The sequence below is a fragment of the Hippopotamus amphibius genome, chromosome 11 (genome assembly GCF_030028045.1).
Source record: "Hippopotamus amphibius kiboko isolate mHipAmp2 chromosome 11, mHipAmp2.hap2, whole genome shotgun sequence".
Taxonomy (NCBI): domain Eukaryota; kingdom Metazoa; phylum Chordata; class Mammalia; order Artiodactyla; family Hippopotamidae; genus Hippopotamus; species Hippopotamus amphibius.
This window is the reverse complement of record NC_080196.1, coordinates 114,414,650-114,437,836: the sequence shown is the minus strand read 5'-3', so window position 1 is coordinate 114,437,836 and position 23,187 is coordinate 114,414,650. Positions and strand designations below refer to the sequence as shown.

Below are 23,187 nucleotides of genomic sequence, written 5' to 3'. Positions count from 1 at the left end.
AACCCCACACACGCGTACACTGATGGCAACAGCTTAAAACTGGAGCCTCCAAGGGCAGTTTTAAAATCGTGCTAAAATAGTGAGCTATGCAGCAAACAGTACTGCTGTGACTGGCCAGCAGGTTGTTTTTAAGTTTGATTTCCTACTCAGAGCTCGACTCAAAACAAACGCTAGCTGGACTGGAGAGTTCACGTGTAAAGCAGGAATTATTTTTAAAGTAACCACTTAAAAGGTAATCATGGAGTGGAAAGAGCCTAAGCATAAAACCAAAGGCAGTAACTATTTATTTTTAAAAAATATTTTTATTGCAATACATGTGACACATAACATCGTGCACATTTAAGGTGCACTAGTCAGTCTGATACAGTCCTGAATTGTAATATGATTGTCACTACAGTGATAATTAGCAGTTCTATCACATCATATAAGCAACCATCTTAAAGGCTATTTTAAAGTTACTGTTAGGTCACCTTACATAAGGATGCCAAACTTTTATATGGACAAAAGAAACTATAAACAAAAATATTTAGAAGAGATTAAAATAAAGTGAAGAATGAAAAATGATTAGCGAACTATACATAAAGACTTCTTTCAAAACATACAATGGGAACATGGGCAGACAACATGAACAGAAACTTATCAAGTAAAAATATGAGCCATACGCTTTCTCAGATAAGAAACCTCCAATCTCACACAAAGATTAAACGCAAGTGTAAAGGGGATGCCATCTCCGCAGACGTCAGACGGGAGAAGGCTGACGGGGCCGCTGACTGCCTAATACAGAGGAGACGCACAAGGCACTGCCGTCTTCCAGACAGCATTCCGGCAAAAGAACCAGAATCCCTCAAACACGCTTCTCTTTTGATCTCTATGACTATTTATAAAACATCAAAAGTGTTAACTTTCATATTCACCAATGTCAGGCTGGTCACAGAGTCGTAATCTGTCAAACACCACACAGCTAATCCAGCACTTACAGAGATCACATTTCCTAATGTAACAAGATAACCCCAAACATACTGCTGGATAAATATCCTAACAGGAAAAAACCACACACAGCTTCACCCAAGTGTGCAAGCACGTGGCGGCAGGGAGGCCAGGGACAGGGTAGGGTCCGGCAGAATCTGTACCCCCGTGTGAAGGGCGGCCAGCGGGCAGCAGGAGAGGGAGCGTGTTTCTCCTCTGCTTTATGATTTATGCATTGTTCTCAATGCCCATGTTACTACTATAACCAGGAAACCTCTTGTTTTGAAACAGTGAGTGCTGAGGAGAGGGCTGTTAGCCTGAGACACGGAGGAAGCTGTGAGGCAGGAGGACAGGGGGTGAGGCGCCCTCCAGGGCAGAGGAACACGGCCCAGGGAGTGCCTGTGCTCTGGGCAGGTATGTCCCTAAAATAAGCAAATCCTCCAATAACAAAGACCCACTGCTTTGATCTTTTTAAAATTTTATGCTCAACGGACCAACTTTTAATTTTAATTTGAAATATCACGTAGCTCAGTTAGTCCACCGGACACGCATTTCTCACCGAGGATGAATCAAGGCCTTCCGTAAGCTGTGTCACTGTAACTGGCATGAGACTTGCCCTCCCACTACAGACACCGTGAAATGAATGAAACATACAAGACAGCTGTTTTCAGACGTGGGACACAGTGCTTCCGGCGCAATCGCGGGACTGTGGCCCTGGGGAGAAGAGAACAGGCATGGGCCCAGGTGGGCCGGCTTCCTGCATAAGGGGAGGTCCGCATCCCGGGGCTGGGGGAAGCCGAGCAGAGGAGGACAGCCTTTCCAAACTCAGCGGCAGAGCAGAGCCCAGGGAAACGTGGCAGTGGGTCTGTGCCCGCCCGGGAAGGGAACGGAGAGGAAAGGAGTGGCAGCGACCTGCAGTGCTCCTGGAGTCTGCTCCTGACCACGACTACCACGGCCTGGCCGGTGTAAAGCAATGCCTGGCAGAGCGTGACCAGAGAGCTCTCTCCTGACCGGCCCCAGGGATGACACAGAGCTGCGGAGAGATGGAGTCTGGCCAGCCAGAGTAGAGGCACCTGGGAAAAATCAGCAATGCCCATGGGTATCCCAGAAAGAGCAGCCCTTGTGGCAGGATTAAATTAGCATCATGATAAAGGGGACTCTAGGCCCACCCCAACAAAGTGTAAGAACAAGTCTTGGAAAGATCAAGTTTATCCACAAGTTACTGAACAAAGAAAACAAAGGTCAATAGGTTTTGAAGGAAGAAAAAAATATAGCGTTTAAAATGTTTAGCATCCAATTTAAAATTACCATCTGTGCAAGGAAGCAGCAAAGTGTGACCTGTAACAAGGTGGGATTTTTTTTTAAAAGAAACATACCCAGAAATAATAGAGACAATGGAATTAACAGACGAAGAATAAGTACTAGAAACTGCTGAAAGAGTTAAATAAAACCAGGAACACATAGGAGAGAAAAGTATTCAAACATGAACAAAAATGGAACCTAGTTCCAGAGATTAAAAATACAGTATTTGGAATAAAAAAGTTTGCTGGGTGGTCTAAACAGAAGACTAGACACCGTACAAGAGGAAATTAGTGAAGTGAAAGACAGAGCGACATGGGAGTCCCCTGGCAGCCCAGTGCTTAGGACTCTGTACTCTCACTGCTGAGGGCCCAGGTTCAATCCCCGGTCGGGGAACTAAAATCCCAAAAGCTGTGCAGCCAAAAAAAAAAAAAAGAGAGAGCAACAGAAACTATCAAAACTGAGTCACAAAAAGAAACCAAGGCTGAGAAGAGAGAGCAGACGCCGAAGGCCTGCAGGAGCATCGAGTCTAACACACTTGTCGCTCGGCTCCCAGAGAGAGGGTCCGGGCAGAAAGGAGGGTAGAAAAGAGGAGAAAACCATAACCCGCAGATCCAAGGAACCCAACAAATTCTGCGCAAGGAATGAATTTCAACCTAAGCACTACCTAAGGTAGAGGCAAAGGAAAATACCTAAAGAATCAAAATGCTGTCAAGTCTTACACATGTCAAACAGATTTAGTTTCCAACAGGTGCAATATATATAAGAATGATGACGGTTCCTGCTGTTCCCAGTAATTAACTAGTAAACTCTGTGCAGTAGCTATTCCTATCAAACCCAACCCATCTAAGGAGTGAGCAAACCCAGAGCATTCAATTTCCCATCCCTTACATCAACTGCTTGGGTCCGAGGTCATTCTTAAGACGTCTCAATCTTTCTTCACTCTCTAGTGAATATCAGCAAATCATGTAAGATACAGCTTCTTTCATTCAGATAAATAGTACATCTAACACTAAATAAACACCAAATGACCGCAACTGTGATTTTGCTTTAAAAAGAAAAAGAAAAAGAGAAAGAGAAAGAAAAAAAGATGTGCAGCGGTTTGAGAGAGGCCTGTTTCAGGCATCACTGGAAACACCGAGACCCGTAGGTTCGGCGGCCTCTGGTCCCACCTCCACTCCCCAGGTGGCGAAGGGCAAGCAGGTCGTCGCCGGGTGTCTTTCTCCCCCTCACTCTGCCAAGAGACACAGGGACACTCCAATTCCTCCGCCCCAGACAGGACCCTCCACCTTCAAAGGGAAGCGCTGACGTGGACAGGCTGGCGTCCAAGGCTGGGCCGAGCCCATATGAGTTCTACCAAAGCAGCGTCTGAACAGCCTCCCGGGAGTCAATCAGTTACCAAAAACGGATTCACCTAACCCCCACCAAGAGGTCTCGACTTCAACAATTACTCAAATGAGGGGGTTTAAAAATAGAAATAAAAAGGAAAGGGAAAGGAAAGAAAGAAAACCTAAGAGTCAAGCCAAAAGGAACAATCAAAACTACACCTCAAAGAGGTTATGTGCGAAGACACCCCAGAAATTACATGGCGTAAGTTTCAACGAATTTAGTAAAGAAGAAATTATTTTTAAAAACTATCAACGCATTAATGGAGTCCGTTGGCATAAACAGAACTGCAGGTACCGTGCAGAAACGACCGCGCCAGTCAAGGATGGGGAAGTGACCATGCGCTCACCCCAAGGGCCGGCAGCCTCTGCGTGCAGCTCACTGCCACCTTCAGCTTCCAGTCAGTCTCACCATCGAGTTGATCAGTTCGAACAAAACAGGAACCTTGGAGGAGAAGAAAAACTCCCGAGTTACAGGTACTCTGACATCATAATTCACGGCACAGTGGGATACAGAAATGATACATTTAAAGATTCCCAGGACCAAAAACCCTTAGAAGTCTTTATTTATTTGATTCACAAAATGAGTCTACTGAAAAGAAAGAGGTCATTAACTGTTTATTCACTTACCTCTTATTTGGTGTTCTTGACTATTAAGGTTTACTGTTAATTAGTACTTTATTTTAGAAAGATGACATTGGTCATTCCTACCTTTATTTTTGATAATAACATAATAATAAGCAAACACACAGAAACACTCAAGAGTGCGCCAGGCAGCTCTGCTTGTAACACAGATGAGGAGCCACCACAGATACACGCTCACTAACAAAAGCGCCGCTGACACGCTACAGCCACTCACAACCCTTTCAAGCTGTAAATATAAAAAATATTAAATTACAAAAATCCATTTACCCTTTGCCCACGCTGTCATACCATTTCTCATAACCTATCCTAATACACAGCAGCAAAGCACAAAACACACACGTAAAGGACAGCCGTGCAACACTGTGAACCACAACCAAAGGGGAGGCACACACAATGAGAGAACCAGCTGAACAAGGGAGCACATGCAGCAGGGACGGGGAAAAGAAAGGAAGGGAGAAAAGAGGAAGGAAGAGATGAGAAAGACCTCCACTTCTACCGGGAAATCTCGCTAGGATAGAGTCCGCTGAGTGAAAAAAGCCAGGTGCACAACACTGGGAACAAAGTAACACCAGCTACTGGAGAACAAGTTAGGGAGAGTGTGAGTGTGAGTGTGTGTGTGTGTGTGTGCGCTCGTGCGTGCGCGCACCACAGGGAGGGACAGGGCGGGGGAGGCACGGACAGGAAGCAACACCTTTCGGAGTACATCCTATTTTACACCCTTCACTCTGAAATCATACATGATTCACAGAATTAAAAAGCCAAATGACATCAAACTTTAAAAAAGCAACCCCTAAAAAATAAAAACATATAAAACAAAGTAACAAATTAGTAGTTTAATCACGGAATGAATTCATGACTTTTGAGGTTTTTCAAAAATTTAATTTTAGAATAATTACAGAAAGCCACCCAAGGGTATGTACACCTTAGAGATTATTACAAGATAAAATACCTCCTGCACAACTGTGAAACCCCTTAGGAGATACTGCATGTGGCCTGTCCCCATCGCAGCCCCTTGCCTGCTTGTAAAGCAGGACTGCCCCTTGCACTTCCCTGCACAGACGTACGGCCTCAGCACCAGAGCAGAGCCCACTCTGGGAATGTCTTTAAAGTCGCTTTTCACCCCAGGCCCTCCCCACCCCTCCTTCCAACCTGTCTGCCAAAAGGCTGCTTCTGCGTGCTGCTGACGGAACACTCGGGGTCCAGGCCAACCAGCTCCCCTTTCCTCTGTGGGCCCTACGACGCTGGTTCCTGCACCGAGAGCCCAGCTCAGACTCCACTGACCCTCAATAACGCTGCCCTGCTTCCGTCCAGAGGCACGATGTCCTGCTCTGCGCTGACGCCAACAGAGCCCTTCATGCTCAGTGCCCACTAGAGGTACCGTTACTGCACTAGAAGTTGCAGACGGCAGCGGTCCATCCTTGCTTTTCACCTTTTACCTAGAATAACATGTAAAAGGACAGGCTTTTGGATCCTGTTGGCTCACCTGGTAGAAAAGTTCCTGTAAGAAAGCATGGACTCCTGTTGTTATCTACCCACATTTCAAGGCAACGAACTGGTATCCTGCCATCCTCAGAAGGAGACCAATTAGTCATGAGTGCGTGTGTGTGTGTGTGTGTGTGTGCGCGCACGCGCACGCACATGCACGTGCGCACTGAATGAGCTGCAGTATTTGAGGAGTTTCACTCCACTGCCATTATTATTATTATAGAGCTTCAAGCTGTCCCACCACTGGGGAACAATCTGACCTCCAGAGTTACCACATTATTAGATTAAAATGTCCAGTATTCAAAAAAGAAAAAAAAAAAACACAAGGTATACAAAAAAACAGGAGAGTATGGAACTTAATGGAAAAAAATTAATTGACAGAGACTGTCCTCAAAAAAAGACCTGATGGTAGTTCTACTAGACACAGACTTTAAAGCAACTGTCTAAAAAGATGCTCAAAGGACTAAAGAAAGACGTGAAGAAAGTCAAGAAAACAATGTATGAACAAAATGGAAATATCAATAAAGAGAGAGAAAACCGAAAAAGAAATAAAAAAGACATTCAAGGGCAATGAAAATTTCACTAGAGGGAGTCAAAGGCAGACTTGAGCAGGCATAACAAAGAATAAGCAAACTTGAAGACAGGACCATAGAAGTGATCCAGACTGAGGAGCAAAGGAAAGAGATGGAAAACGTGAACAGAGACACGTGGACCCATGGGCCCCCTCACACGCACTGCGGGAGACCAGAAGGACAGGACAGGGCAGAAGGAACAGAGAACAGCTGAGTAACGGCTGAACATGGCCCAGATCTGATGAAAGACATGAAGTTTATAAACTTGCAAGAACCCCAACAAAAACCAAGCACAGACATGCCTCCTTTTGTCGCACTCTGCAGACACTATGTTTTTACAAACTGGAAGTGTGTGGCAACCCTGCGTCAAGCAAGTCTACCAGCACCATTTTTTCAGGAGCATGTGCTCTATTCACATCTCTTTGTCACATTTTGCTAATTCTCATAATATTTCAAACTTTTTATTATTGTTATATGTGTTATGATGATCTGTGATCAGTGTTCTTTGATTTTACTATTGTAGTAAAATACAGCAAAATACTACAAATACTGTAAAATACTACAAAAAATTATTGTTTTTGTTTTGTATTTCTTAATTAAGGTCTGTACTTTTTTTTTAGACATACTGCTACTGCAGATTTAGCAGACTGAAGTACAGTGTAAACATAACTTTCACATGTATAAGGAAAGCAAAAAATCCACGTGACTCATTTATTATGATACTCATTCTATTGCCATGGTCCGGAACCGAACCTGCAATATCTCTGAGGTGTGTCTGTAATATAAACTCAAACAGACCCACACCAAGACACATTATAATCATACTTTCTAAAGACAAAGAGAATCTTGAAAACGGCAAGAGAAAAGAGAATCATCACATACAAGGGATCCCCAGTAAGGTAACCAAGCAGATTTCTCATCAGAAAGAAATGGCATGTCTATGGAAGCCAGAAGGCAGTGAGCCAACGAACTCAAAGTGCTAAGAGAAAAAAACTGTCAACCAAATAGCTTACACCCAGCAAAACTACCCAGATATTCAGAAATCAAGACATTCTCAAGTAAACAAAAGCTGATGAAGCTGGTGGCTAGACTGCCCTGCAAGAAGTGCTCAAGGGCACCTAGTAGGTGAAATGAAAGGCCAGTAGACAGTAACTTGAAGCTGTGTGGAGAAATAAAGATCTCAATAAATGTGATTAGTGTGTGGCAATTATAAAAGCTAGTAATATTGTAAGAATGGTTTGTAACTACACTTTTTGTTTACTACACAACTTAAGAGATTAATAACTTAAAAGAAAAAAAAAACATTAGTGTAAAATCCAGAGTTACTGTAACTTTGGTTTGTAACGTCTAATTTTGTTTTCTACATAATTTAAGAGGTTAATGCATTTAAAATAATTATCGGTTTATGTCTGGGGCACACAAGGTACAAAGACGTCATTTTCTGACATCAGCAACTGAAAGGATGAGGACAGAACTATAAGGGAGCAGAGTTCTCACGTGTTATTGACACTAAGCTGATGTTGATCCAATTAGAGTTCTTCCTGTAGGACAGTAAATGTAATCCCATGCTAACCACAAAGAAAACAGCTACAGGATATACGCAAACGGAAATGAGAAAGGAATTTAAATATTTTACTACAAAACATCAATCAGAAAAGACAGTAATGCAGGAAATAAAGGGCAAAGAAAAGGCTACAGGCATATGGAAAACACACTGCACAATGAAAGAAGCTGCTCCTTATCAGTAATTACTTTAAATGTAAATCAGTTAAACACTCCTAACAAAGACAGAGATTGGCCCAATGGATAAGGACAGGATCCAACCACATGCTATCTACAAGAGACCCATTTTAGATCCAAAGATACAAAGAAGCTGAAAGTGAAAGGATGGAAAAGGATATTTACTGCAGAAGAGTACAGCAGTTTCTAAAAAAGTTTTTAAAAAAATTATCATATGACCTACAATTCCATTTCTGGGTGTAGTAGGCCCAAAAGAACTGAAAGCGAGGTCTGAAAGAGACATCTGTACCCTCATGTTCATAGTAGTACTATTCACAATAAATAAAACATGCAAGTAACCCAAGTGTCCAATGATGGATGAATGGATAAGGAAAATGTGGTATATCGTACAATGAAATATTATTCAGGCTTAAAAAGGACAGAAATTTTACAGTATGCTACAACATGGATGAACCTTTAGGACGTAATACTCGGTGAAATAAGCCAGTCACAAAAAGACAAATATTGTGTGAATCCACTTACATGAGGTTCTTAGAGGAGTCAACTTCACAGACAGAAAGCAGAATGGTGGTTGCAGGGGCTGGGGCTTATGTGTATTTTATGTTATGTGTATTTTAACACAATAAAAAAGAAAAAAATACACTCATTTCCAAAGCAAAACCATTCACCAACCTTGAAAAACAGTTACTATAATGCTACAATAATCAAGACAGTGAGGTACGGGTGAAAGAGCAGACACAGATGGAGGGAACAGAACATAGAGAACCTTTAAGCACAACTCCATAAATACAGTCAAGTAACCTCTGACAAAGTAGCAAAGGCAATACTATTGAGCAAAGAGAGCCTTTTCAACAAATGGTGCTGGAACAACCAGAGAGCCCCACGAAAAAAAAAAAAAAAAGAATCTAGTCACAGACCTTATACTTTTCATAAAAAGTAACTCAAAACAGATCTTAGGCCTAAATGTAAAATGCAAATCTATAACAGTCCTAGAAGATAACCTAGAGGAAATCCTAGATGACCTGGGGTATGGTGACGCCTCTTTAGCTATAACACCGAAGACATGATCCATTAAAAAACAAACACAAAACCCTGATAAATTGGACTTCATTAAAATTAAAGACTTCTGCAAACACATCAGCAAGAGAATTAGAAAACAAGGCACAGACTGGGAGAAAACATTTGCAAAAGGCACATCTGATAAAGGACTGCTATCCAAAATATACAAAGAACTCTTAAAACTCAACAATAAGAAAACAACCCAGTTAACACATGGGCCAAGCCTGAAGACACAAAGAAGATACAGAGATGGCAAACAAGCATATGAAAAGATGCTCCACATCCCATCATCAGGGAGAGGCAAGGTAAAACAGCAACGAGACACCACCACACACCTATCAGAAAGGCCAGACTTCAGAACACCGGCAGCATCAAATCCTGGCAGGGATGTGGAGCAACAGGAAGTCTCACTCACTGTCGGTGGGAACGCAAGACGGTGCAGCTTGTCGGTTTCTCACAAAGCTAGCCATAATCTTACCATAGGATCCAGCGATCGCACTCCTTGGGCATTTACCCAAGAGCTGGAGAACTTATGTCCACACAGAATCCTGCATGCAGATTTTATACCAGCTTTATTCATAATTCCCCAAACCTGGAAGCAACCAAGATGTCCTTCAGTAAGTGAGTGGATCAACCGCGGTAAATCCAGAGAACGAAGAATTATCCAGCAATAAAACGAAATGAGCTATCGCGCCATGAAAAGATACGGAGGAACTTTAAATGTTTATTACTAAGTGAATGAAACCGATCTGAAAAGGCTGCACACTATGTGATTCCAACTAGATGACATTCTGGGAAAGTCAAAACTGCAGAAAAGACAAAACCACTAAAAAGACCAGTGGCTGCCCAGGATGGAGCTGGGGGGTGGAGGTAAATAGGCAGAGCACAGGAGATTTTTAGGGCAGTGAAAACACTCTGCAGGATACTATACATAATGATGGATGGATGCCATCACACATTTGCTGAAACCCACAGAACGCGCTACACCAAGAACGAATTCTAATGTAAACTATGGGATTTGGGTGATGATGTCAGCGTGAGGCCATCAACTTAACCAACACCCCATCTGGAGGGGATGCTGATAATGAGAGAAGCTACGCGGGTGTGAGGGCGGGGGATGTGGGAAACCTCTGTGCCTCCTTCTCACTTTCTAGTGAACCTAAAAAGATAAAGTACAAAATAATAAAATTTTTTAAGAAACATATTCAGATTAATATAGAAAATATAAACCCAAAGTGTTATACAAACGTGTGATCTTTGCAGGAAAGGGACCCTGCAAATCGCTGAAAATGCACCGCAGCCACGACGTCTGCATCTGTGTATGAACACCTCGAGGGAGGCTGCCCGTCACTGTACTTCTCGTGCATTCACGCTCCCGAGCACCCCTTCCCACGTCCACCAGCGTGCGCCCCTCCATGGACTGCACAGAGCCATACTACTGATCAGTGTGGCGCAGCGCCAGCGCAGCTTGGGTGAAGAGCTGACCGCATACGTGGTTCCATGACAGAGCTCGTGCCACGGCCACTCCTGGCTGGCTGCATGGCCTCTCCACGTGGGCAGCTGGTTTCATCAGTAAGTTATCTCGCGGCCTTTTCCCTTTCATCCAGAGGAAGAGGCTGCCGTATGCCAGGTCAGCTTTCAGTAGGGATCACGACAGCAAAACAGAAGCATTAAACCGGTGGGCAGCCCGCCCCTCCCAGGATGAGGTCCTGGCCTCCACCCGGGAGCTGCAGGGAGACGGAGCCCCTCACTTCTCGGCTGCATGGGCTTGGAGTAGACGCTTCCCTCACACGGAGCTGGGGTAGGTCGTGGCTCAAATTCCACAGGCTCAATCTGTTCTTACCAAGAAAGATCTCTGAAGAATATTAAAACATTTATTCTCAAAAGGTATATAAGTGAGTACTTAAGATTTATTTCAGGGACTTTCCTCCAGTGAACAAAGTCCTCTAGTGATTTTCAACCAGGGGCAATTTTGCCCCCGGGAAACTTCTGGAGACTGCCGGTTTTCACAAAATGGGCACTGGGGGTGAGGGGCGGGGAGGGGTGCCACTAGCACCTAGTGAGCGGAGGCCAAGAACACTGCTCAACACCCTGATGTGCCCAAGACGGGCCACCACAGCAAAGAAACACTGGGCCTCAGGTGCCAACAGGACTGGAGGCGAGTCCCCTGCTCCGGGCGCCTGCTTGATTCAAACGTTAAAAGCTGGTAGAGCAGTGGGCTGGTAGAGCCAGTCCTGGGCTGAGTACTACCTAACAATTCACTCACGGATGCTCCCTGTCCAGTTACTTCACTTCAGTAAGGTTTTCATGTGTGCAGTGGAAAAAATAATACTTACTTTGGAGTGGTGTTGTAAAAGTTAGAGGAAAATCTATTAAAATCTGCCAGTAAATGGTATACACGAGGAACTTATTAATTAGTTAACTATTGCTCAAATTTGGGGAACTAGCCAAGGTATATGCATAAGGACATACCTTCACACAGCTTAGTCCAGTGCACCTTTTGCACAACATTTTAAAACTAAAATGGGTCCGTGCAAATCCACATCCACCCGTAGAAGAAATGGACCCCTACACATCTGTGCGCATTTTCTCGCTCTCTTACTCTGTGTAAATAGCAAATACTTCTCTCTCGCAGCCAATGCACTTTCAACTAATCACAGCCACCAGCAATTCAGTACCTGAAATGTGCCCCACTGATCCCTTCACCAAGGACACTCAATCCTTTTAACTACCGATGCCACGGGCATCAGTGTTGCCAACATGAGTCTACAAGAATCATACAGGTTAAGTCACTTCCGTAGGACATGATAAGATAGAGAGCTAAGAAAAGGTTTTTCAATCACCTATTTTATCAATTGAAGATATCTCTATGAGACCTTCATTTGATTTCATGTACGTTGAAAAATATATCTAATTATGTAAATAAATTTTGTTACATATTATTTGTCAAAAGATTTATATGATAAGGAGAATAACTGGTTTCAACTGAACAGTAATACAAGGAAATTTGCAGTACACATCATTTTACACGTTATTTTACATTTAAACCTTTTTCTCAAGATTGATTTTTTTCCTCTTAAATATATACATGTTTATATATGTCTGTGTGTGTGTGTTTTATAAAGTATGAAAGCAACGTAAAAGGGATTGGATTCTAGATTCTGTATGACACACACTTTGAGACATCAATGCCAAAAGCTCTGCTCTAGGTTTGCTTTCTAACATATAAAATAAGAAAAGGTGAAAATATCTAGAGTCTCTTAAATTTCAAACATTTTGTGTTTCTAAAAGTGAAACTAATACCTTATCTCGATGTCTGTAAACTTATTAAACACTGAAAACAATACACTTGCCTTTCTTAAAAGTAAAAGGATATGCCTCATGCTGAATAACTACATGCTATTTTTAAAATTTAGAGGAAATTGACATATTATTTATCTTCAAGCACAATTAACATTACTAGGCTCACAGTAACTGATATGATTTAAAGAGAGAGAAAGAGAAGGAATGAACTACAGCAAAATCAGAAGTATGGCCAACTTGACTTGTCTTACACGAAGCATATCTAAGTAAGTTTTTAACAGCGAGCACTGGCTACAACTGATGCCAGTTAAGGCTCGGTAAAAATGAATTATTAAATTGGTCTGCTCATATCCTATTACTGACTTCTTATGAATAAATACTTGATTTTATTTGGTATAGCTGACAAGAGTTGACAGCAAAGGACAGGTTTAATGACAATCAAATGAAGATCAACGTGTGTCTATGTCACGTAGGAGAGCCACATCAAGCGGTGATAAAGTAACTGAGGGGACATGTGAAACAGGGCACATGAGTCTGTCATACATGGTAATAAGCTACCCTGTGATATTAGCAGACCGCCTGCAACAGCTCACAAATTCAATAGCTCTGAAAGACACAGGCTACAGTATGCGCCCAACAAAAGAAAAATAGACATTGACTTTGCATATATAATACCGGATCGTTTGCCATTAAACTTAATTTCTAAATCATTTATATGACTTAATGACTCTGCATGAAATTTTTAAGCTGGTGGCAAGATGAACAGCGTCATAGAGAGAATGCGGATGAGACAGTGTCATTTACCTACCCTCACCCGCTAGCAAGTGACAGCTGAGCTACTGTAATACGTCCCAAACACTGACACGATAATGTCATCACTTAGGAGACAAGTGAAAAAGATATTGGCATTTATAAGAGATTGATGAAAATTAGTTCTAAAGCATTAATTTCTCTTAATACCACGAAAAGAGCTGTGTGCATTCAGGAGACATTTGATCTGAATTAAGAAACTGACGAAGCAATTGATTAATTGGAATTTAAGCCATCAGTCACGAGACCCATCAACAGCTTCATCTACATTCTAAACAATCAACTGGCGGTCCAACTCTACGCCCTGTACTAATACACAGTCAAATGACGTCACGAAGAGACTCACTGAACTGTACTGACAAACGTCCAGCAGCTACTGTCCAAACTTGAACACACTGTGTAGACTTAAGACTTTTATACTGGCTAGGGCTTAAAGATTCTTATTATAATAATCAATGTTTTATCAGGGTTTTCTGAAATGAAACTGAAAAATAATAAGGCAATATTAACAGTGTTAGCAGATACACAAAAAATTCTGAACGTGTACTTTTAAAAACGAGGCTTTAATTTAAAAACAAATAATTACATAAAGTCATACAAACAGAATTTCTAAACCTAAGAATCCTTGATTGAAAGCAATGTTATGACACATTTTATACAACTGGAAAGCTACCTGGTCCATCTTATAAGGAGAAGAAAAATATTACGAAACAGTAACTTGACACTTTAACATCTCCATATGAGTAATACGAATTGTTTTAACAATTTAAATTTGACAGAAACAAATCACGAGAGTGAGGAATGCAAGGGCAGCCTACATTAGCGCGGATGACAGCGAGGCCCTACACCTGGACCCATTCATGACCCTCCAGGAATACGTAAAATAATAAACATTAACACACATGTTCTGAGGAACAAGGTGATAATTCTTGATTTTCGAAAAGATCCATGACCTCCAAAATATTAAATATCATTACCCTACAGAGAGAAACTGTCCCTGCAACAGAGAATACAAAGGAAAATTTGAGAAAAAGAAAACACGTTTAAAACAGTCAATTTGGATATAATGTTATTTACCTGAAGTTCACACAACAGAGTCTCTCATTTGCCTAATGCTCTAATATTCTGTCTCTGCTCTGCTATCTTACTAGGCCATAACAATGACACAGTGGCTGAAGAATTTCTAAAACTTCAGCGAGGCACTGACATTTTCTAGCCCTCAGATTCGTCCTCTGAGAAATGGACATTTCTAACAATCTCCCAGCTTTAAAGAGATGGATTGTGTTCACATTTTATCTCCTAACATAATGTGTATAACCTATTTCTTTTAAGTTAATCACCTAAAGCCATCTCCACGTTTAGCATAATATTCTTAATCTTACATATATATTCCTACCATAATCACTACAAGGGCAATTAAATATAAAGGCATCTCCCGGGACTTCCCTGGTGGTCCAGTGGTTAAGAATCTGTACTTCCCAACCTAAATGCCCATCAACAGATGAATGGATAAAGATGTGGTATATATATACAATGGAATATTACTCAGCCATAAAATAGAATGAAATTGAGTTATTTGTAGTGAGGTGGATGGACCCAGTCTGTCATAGAGAGTGAAGCAAGCCAGAAAGAGAAAAACAAATGCCGTATCCTAACGCATATATATGGAATCTTAAAAAATGGTACTGATGAACCTAGTTACAGGGCAAGAATAAAGATGCAGACGTAGAGAACGGACTTGAGGACACGGGGTGGGGGAGGGGAAGAAGGGGAAGCTGGGACGAAATAAGAGAGTAGCACTGACATGTATACACTACAAATGTAAAATAGATAGCTAGTGGGAAGCTGCTGCATAACAGGGAGATCAACTCGATGATGGGTGACGACTTAGAGGGCTGGGATACGGAAGGTGGGAAGGAGTCTCAGGAAGGAGGGGATATGGGGATATATGTATAAATACAGCTGATTCACTTTGTTGTACAGCAGAAACTGGGTGTACAACAGCCAGTGTAAAGCAATTATATTATTATATAAGTGTAAAACAATTATATTCCAATAAAGAGCTTAAAAAAAAAAAAAAAAAAAAGAATCTGCGCTTCCCCTGCAGGGGGCATGGGTTCAATCCCGGTTGGTAAGGAAACTAAGATCCCACGAATACAAACATCTTTGCTATTCATTATACTGAATACATTTAAAAACAAAGACAAACATAAATAAGCAGGCATGGCCGTGTAAAAATCTCTGAAAACCCATTCTTCCATAACTGTCATGAGAACATACGCCACAACTGTCTAAAGCAACTTACTCAAAACTCTGGAAGATAATCAGACTTGCAACAATCCCAGGTGCATTTATTCAGGAAACACGGCTACATCTAGCTACGCGTGAGGGGTGGTGTTTTGACTTGTCCCATTTTCAGCACCCTGCCCCTGAGCGGAACTCCACAGCAGCTGAGAAAACCAAGGGTCTGGTCGCTGCTGAGGGGAGCACACCAGGGCGGGGCTCCCCAAGCCCCAGCCCAGAACCTGTAATCACGTGACCAGGCAGGGCTTGCCTGGATGTGACCCCGCCCACAGCTCATTCACTGAGACCCGCGTTTCCCGGGGAATGTCTGTCAAAAACAAACAGCGGCAATTGTTCACTATCACAGCTACCCTGGTGGTGGTAAAGCTGGGGTAAACAAGAAGCTGACCAAAAATATTTAAAAGAAAAGCTGAAAAGATCAGACGACACGGGGCAAAAACTCTATCACACTCCTGAGAGTCTACAAGGCCACCCGCTAGCACAGGCTGCACACACGCCCTTGGAAACCTGAGAGGCCCGACCCCCACGCCTGGCGGACCCTGAGGCTCTCTGTACAAGCAGGAAGCGAAGGCCAAGGCCGCGTTTGAACTGCCTGCCACAGCTCTGCAGCTGTTAAAGGAACACTAGCTATTCGTAAAAGATGAACCTTGCAGCTCTGGTACCGAATGATATTTCTCTATCATACAGTCCACCTGGTGATGGAAGAGGAGGGGATTCTGTTCCACACCGTCGCCAAGGAATCGACGCTGAGGGAAGTTCTGCCATCTTCAACAGGCAGCTTCCTAGGTTCCCCCAGTCATGGGCACACAGCCAGCGCAGGAAGTGGCACACGTGGCATTCAGCCACCCTCCTTTGCCCACTCCCCAGGGCACAGCCCCATCTAACTGGACAGGAACGGGAAATGGACTGGAAAAGCAGTTCTCCAGTCTCCGCCCCACAGGAAAAACACCACCGCCCGTTAAACAGCACCAGTGTACAGAGCCCACTTGAGTACCAGGTGTCACTGAAGTCTTCTGTCAATGGCGGCCTCACTTTAGGGTGTGAATAACCATAACCCAGCTGGTGAAATGAGAACACATTTTTCTTCTTTCTCATGACTTAAAATGTCCTTTTAAAAGAATGCTGCTTATAAATGGAGAGAAACCTAAAACAACAACTTTAGATTTTAACCACGTGCTTTCTAGAGTTTTCATGCTATAGATATTAATGCATATGCTGAGCGTCCCATGAAAACACTGTTCATTTATTCAACAAAGTCAGAAATGTAAGGCAGAAGGAACTGTGCACATTACTTGACAAAACTCCCATCCTCTTAGAGATGATGAAAACGTACGACCACATGGCTACATCCTACGATGAGAAATTGGTCAGAGCAGACGAGATGTCAGGTTTCCTGATTCCAACCAACGCCTGTTCTCCTTGACCACGTGAGGCTTCCTTCTCATTACCCCTCTGCACCTTCTTCTTACTAGTTAAAGCTCAGCTCACATAAATATCATTTCTTCTGCGAAGCCCACTTCAACTCACCTAGGCAAACCGTCTGCTCCCTCCCACGACCCCACGTCTTTTAATATTTACATTATCTGCACAGACTACTGCTAACTGTCAACGTGTGGTCTTCCAGAAATAAGGAGCCCACGGACTCTGACAAGAGCAGCCTGGTTTCACGCCCGCCTACTCCCTTTTGTGTCTAACAAGTCGTGCCTGGCATACAGTTCGTGCTAAAGAGATGTTTGCTGAATGAGGAATAAAACTGCACATGCAGGACAGCAGTCAGATGCTGAGCAACATCACCATCTGTTTAGACATCAAAACAGATTTGAATGAAAACAGTCACTTGAGATACAGACTCGGATAGGATTATATTTTTAAACCAACATATTAGATAGTAAAATCATTGTTTAAAATATAAACAGTTAAACGTGATTTAGAAATTAATGGATTCAATATATTATCATTCAAAGAAAAATTCTTACAAGAATAAATTTAACTTTTATCTTCCAAAATGAAAATTAAACTGCCCAAAATACCAATCATCAGCAATGTAAATAAAAATACAAATACCTGCTTTCTCTGATGTCCTAAGAAATACCATGTCCGATGGAATTCTTTGATTCTGCAGAGTAATATAAAATATTAATTACCTATATGCAAGTTTATAAACGAACACAATTCCATTCCAAAGGAGAAATAGCTCCTAAAAACAACTAAAATAATGTTACAATTCAACTACATGCTGAAACAATTAACATTTATAATTTGTATAGCAAAAACAAATATTTTAATTCATATTTTAGTTAGACCTCTAAGATTTTTTTCCCCATCAATGAACCATATAAATGGCATTTAGTGATGACCTGAAAACTACTCCATTTCTGAAAAATGTTAAATATTGCCGTTTCTATGGCCTCTGTTACACCTCAACTCATACGTACAATACAGTAGTTACTGCCTTATAAAAAAATTATGGCCTCCCTATCAGACTAAACAACGTGGAAAGTGAGGACAGTGTTCCTCCAACACCTAACACAAAACAGAGCACATCGAAAACGAAACACCTAATAAACGTTGAATGAATGAATGAATAAATGTACAACTGAGCAAAGGAAACCCCACAAACTTAAGGAGGTATTCTTTTACAAAGCAGAAAAGAAGAAAAACTCAAAGGTCACTATTCATACATTTATTTAATTACTATTACTAATCCTAGTTAGCATTAATTAATTAGTTGGGAAAGCTGTACAAACTAAAGAAAAATATCATTATAATAAGAATACTTCACACAGTTTCATGAATTACTTATATTTTTTGAGACCTAAGTAAAGATTTATCTACACAAGATAAAGAAATGAATTACTTGTCAGTCAGCAAGTAACGAAAACAAATATAAGTTGTTAAAGCTGAAAAAATATACGCTGTAGAATAGGGCTACTTATTTCTAACATGAAATCATTTCTAACGTTTCTTTAGGCAGTTGTTAAGATCTAAAGAACCCTTAGGTGAAGGGGGAAATCATAACAGAAATTAGGAAATATGGGTAACGAAATGGTAATAAAAACTCAACATTATCAAAATGTGTGCAACACAGCCGAAGTCAGGAAAATGTAAGAGGAAAACACATCATTATCCATTTGAAAGCAGGAAAAAAAACAGTCAATAAATCCCGAAGAAAGTACAAGGATGTAAACACATATAAGAGCAAAATTAATGACACAGAAAACAAAAACATACATACCAGTAACAAACAGCAAGAAAGTAAACATCTTTTTTAAATATGCCCATTTCAGTAACAAGAAAAAACTAGCAGTAGAATAAAACTGGTAAAAGATGGGCAAGTCCTCTAAACAAAAAACTGTAAAACATTACTGAAAGAAATTAAGTAAAACCTAAGGAAATAGAACATACCATGTTCCAAAATTAGAATACAGTGTTGCAAAGATGTAAAGTGCCCATACACTGACCTATACCTTCAACACAGACCCAGTCAAAATCTTAATATGTTTTTTGGTGGGAATTAACAAGATATTCCTAATATTCACAGGGAAATGCAATGGCCAAGAATGACTAAGACAAGTGTGAGAAACAACATGGAGGGCTGACTACACAATATAACAAAACTAAATATTAAAATAGAATAATTGAGAAAACTAGGTACCCATGGGCAATGAGAAGAGATAATACCTGGCATCCACTTCAACTGAAACAGAAAAATCTATTCCAAGTGAATTATACTTCTAAATGTCAAAGTCAAAACAATAAAACCTAAAAGACAATACAGAAGAATATTCTCACGACTTTTGGTAGGAAAAGATTTCTCAGACCAGAAATTAGAATACAGCGCTTCCCCCACCACCATAAATTTTTTTAAAAAACTTATAAATGAAAAGATTAATAAGGCAGACTACATTAAAACTAAGAATCTCTGTTCCACAAAGCACACGAGGAAGGAAAAGATATCTGCAACATAAAACTAATAAAGGACTCCCATCCAAAGTACTTGAAGGCCTGAAAACTGATAAGAAAGGATAACTCAGAAGAAAAGTAGCAAGATTCTCACAGGCTCTTCCCAAATAAGAAAGATATCCAAAAATCACACGAAAAGGGGTCCCACTTTGTTAGTCTTTACAGAAATGCACGTTAAAGCCACAACTGATACGTACAATTTGGAAATGGTAAATTCAAAAGGTTGGCAATGCCACATGTAGGCAAACATGAAGGAATGGGAACTCTTACTCACTGCTGATCTGAGTATACCTAGATACACCACTTGGCAAAATCATTTGCAGTAAGTATTCAAGTGAAACACACACACACGCCAGCACCCAGCAAGTCCACTCCTCGGTACACGTGCAGCGGCAACGTGTGCACGTGTGGGCCCAAAGACATGGTCCAGTGTGACTCACGGGTATCGTTCCTAACAGGCAAAACTCAGAAGCAACCCAACATCCATCCACAGTAGAATGGATAACAGGCACACGACGTAACAACAAGGTTAATGCATTACAGCTGCAAACAACAAAATGAAGCCTCTCATAATCAGTACTGGGTCAAAAGTAAGCCAAATGCAGCCCCATCCCACTGAATTTTCCAGGTACCCTTGTTGAAAAATCAGTTCACCAGAAGCTGAAGGCTTTATTTCTGGACTCTCAACGTTTAATTTATGCAAGTTCCATACTGTCCTGATCACTCTTAACTTTGTAAAAGTTCTGAAGTGGAGACATGAGAATACTTCAATTTTGTTCATACTTTTAAACATTGCTTTGGCTATTCTAAATCCCTTGTATTTCCATATGAATTTTAGAATCAGCCTGTCCATTTCTGCAGAGAAGTCGGCTGGGATGCTGAGAGGGACAGCACCGTGACTGTGGGTCAGCTTGGGAATATTGCCATTTTCACCACATGAGCACTTCTAACCCGTGGACGGGGGGGTCTTTCCATTCCCCTAGGTCCTCCTTGCTCTGTTTCAACAATGTTTTGTAGTTTTCAAAGTACAAGTTTTGTACTTCTTTTGTTAAGTTTATTCTTAACAATTATTTATAAGTATTTTATTCCTTAGATACTATTGTAAATGGAATTTTTTTATTTTCAATTTTAGACCATTACCCTTATTTCTTTATCCTGTTTTATTTTCTATAAGGTATTAATAAATAAACTAGAAACATCAAAATAATTATTAGATACTTTTTATTTTTCCCTCCTCTCAAAACTCTAGGCAACACAGAAACAGGGCCCTGTGTGTTCGTAACCTGATGCACCACGGCGTGACGTACAGCAGTTTCTCTGACCATGACCCATTCAGGGTATCTGAGCTGCTTCTGCTTTTGACTATTATGAATAATGCAGATACAGACATTCACGTGCAGGCTTTTGTGCCAGTCTAAATTAATATTTACCTGTGATACAGGTCCAAAAAGTTCAAACGCTGGGTCAAATGACGGTTGCATACTTAGTTTTTTAAGAGACTGCCTAACGATGTTCCAGAAGAGCTGTAACGTGTGACACTGCCACATGAACGGCACGAGTGACCCGCTGTCTTGGCATCACTGCCGGCAACTGTGCCACCGGTTTTCACTGCAGCCGTTCTGCTGTACACACAGCGACCTTCACTGTATTTTAACCTGCATTTCCATATAACTAACGATGTTGAATATCTTTTCATACGCTTATTTTCTACCTGTATGTCTTCTTTTGGCTAAATGTTTCTTAATATCTTTGGCCCATTTTCTGATTTTTTTTTTTTTTACTGTTGAGTATGAAGAGTTTTTACATATTCTAAATATAAATCTTTGTGGATATGTGGTTTGCAAATATTTTCTCCCAGTCTGTTTTTCCACTCTACTCATGTGTTCTTTCACAAAGCACAAGTTTTTAATTTTAATGATGTAATCTATCAATTTCACTCTTATATGCATTGTGCTTTTGGTGTCAAGTCTAAAAACTGTTTTCCTACCCTAGATTCTGAATATTTCCTCCTGTTTTATTCTAAGTTTTACAGTTTTACATCATACATTTAAACCCCTGGTCCACTTTGGTTTAATATCTCTGTAAGTGTGATATTTAGATTACGGTTCATTTTTTACCCATCCATGTCCAATAGTTCCAGCCTCTTCTGCTCAAGGGCTATCCTTCCTCCATCTTAACCGCTTTTGCACGTCCTCAGACGCCGCCAGGGCGCACCTGCGTGCGCCTACTTCCTGGCTCTCCGCGGACGTGTCACTGCCTTTGCCTCCGCCCCTCGTCCGCCCGAGGTTAATGAACGTGGCAGGAAGCAGGCCTTGAAAGCAGCAGAGCATTCTTCTCACTTTGTTCTCCTTGTCAAGACTGCTCTAGCCATGTTAGGGCCTGTGCCGTGCCAAATTAGTTTTAGAAAAATCCTATGTTGTCTTTAAAAACAAAACAAAAAAACCTTGCAGAGATGTTGATATATGCATCTGCCCAAAAATTCAGATACTACTCAGGTTTCCGTATTAAGCTAAGAGATAATCTTTGGAATTTCTTGCTTCTCCTTATATGCACAAAGGATCATTTAACCTGGGCTCTGAATGGCCCTACCCTCCCAATTTCCAGGTACGTGTCAAAGAGACACATCTCCTAGGCTGAATCTGAACCTGGAGAACTAGTTTCAACCCAGATGCAGTGAACACAGAAGCCCGCACCACACTCCTTCCACTTCCTGCCACAGGCTGCTGCTCCCCCACACTCCGCGGCCCTGAGCCAGCGCCGGCTAGCGCCCCTCTTCCGCACACCCACAAAGTGAATGTCAACGCACGCACTTCAATTCCACGTGAAGACACAAAACCACAACTATCCTAAAACACAAACTCCACCAGGGAAATACCCAAACGCTCGTTTATACACAGAAATATGCTCAAATGCAAGTGAAACCGCTTTTCTGGTGAGTGGTACGTGTTCCCAGAATTCTTAAATAAAAGCAGAAGGACAAAGCCATCTGCTACCAAACCTCTGCTATTTCCTTATGGTGATGACGTCAACTGGCATGGGAAAATCTTCTATCACCACAAAAATCCCAAAACTGGTTTGACAAATACCATGGATCTGCTACTAAAAAGTCATCATTTCCCAGTAATTCCTGGAAACTATTTATCAAATCTCAGAATACTCAGTGTTTTCCAGGAAAGCAAAATATATGAAAAATTTTTATATGAAAATAGATGTGAAATTGGCAATATAAAAAACTAAATCAGGTACGTGGTGCCACCCCTGTTTTTCAGGATGCATCAATGCTTCCTAAAGGTCAGTGAAAATATTTCAGAAATCCTTCCTCTAGCTCTGCTACCAATTCTTTAAATTTCAGAGTAGCATTTGATACACACATGCTCACATACATGTAACACTGGCATGTCATCCACAACATGCCATCCACTGGACACTGAAATAACAAACGAACACAAAGATGTGCAGCTTCACATCAAAGGAAAACCTCTACCTGGATGTCTACGGAGGCCTATGTCGCTCCCCAATCTCTCTTACTGATAGAGAAGACACCTGTGAGGCCACAGAGACACTGAAGAGGAGCACCAAGACACAGGTATAGGTCTCTCTTTCCATTCTACCTGTGTGACTACCAAGACAGCCAAGAAGGGTTCACCTGTTATTCA

General features: G+C 41.4%; 1 protein-coding gene across 19 annotated transcripts in view; it reads right to left on the bottom strand.

Moving 5' to 3' along the window:
- The window catches only part of ATP9B (ATPase phospholipid transporting 9B (putative)), a 196,973-nt gene that overhangs the window by 128,116 nt on the left and 45,670 nt on the right, over positions 1 to 23,187 (bottom strand). For all 19 annotated transcript variants that reach the window (XR_009048010.1, XR_009048011.1, XR_009048006.1 and 16 more), the window contains 2 exons: positions 17,633 to 17,684; positions 4,001 to 4,095 (listed from right to left, as the gene is read on the bottom strand). Coding sequence is in view for 13 of the 19 variants with exons in the window: in XM_057699066.1 (XP_057555049.1) it covers positions 4,001 to 4,095; positions 17,633 to 17,684 (147 nt within the window). In the remaining 6 variants the exon portion in view is untranslated. The remainder of the gene's footprint in view (positions 1 to 4,000; positions 4,096 to 17,632; positions 17,685 to 23,187) is intronic.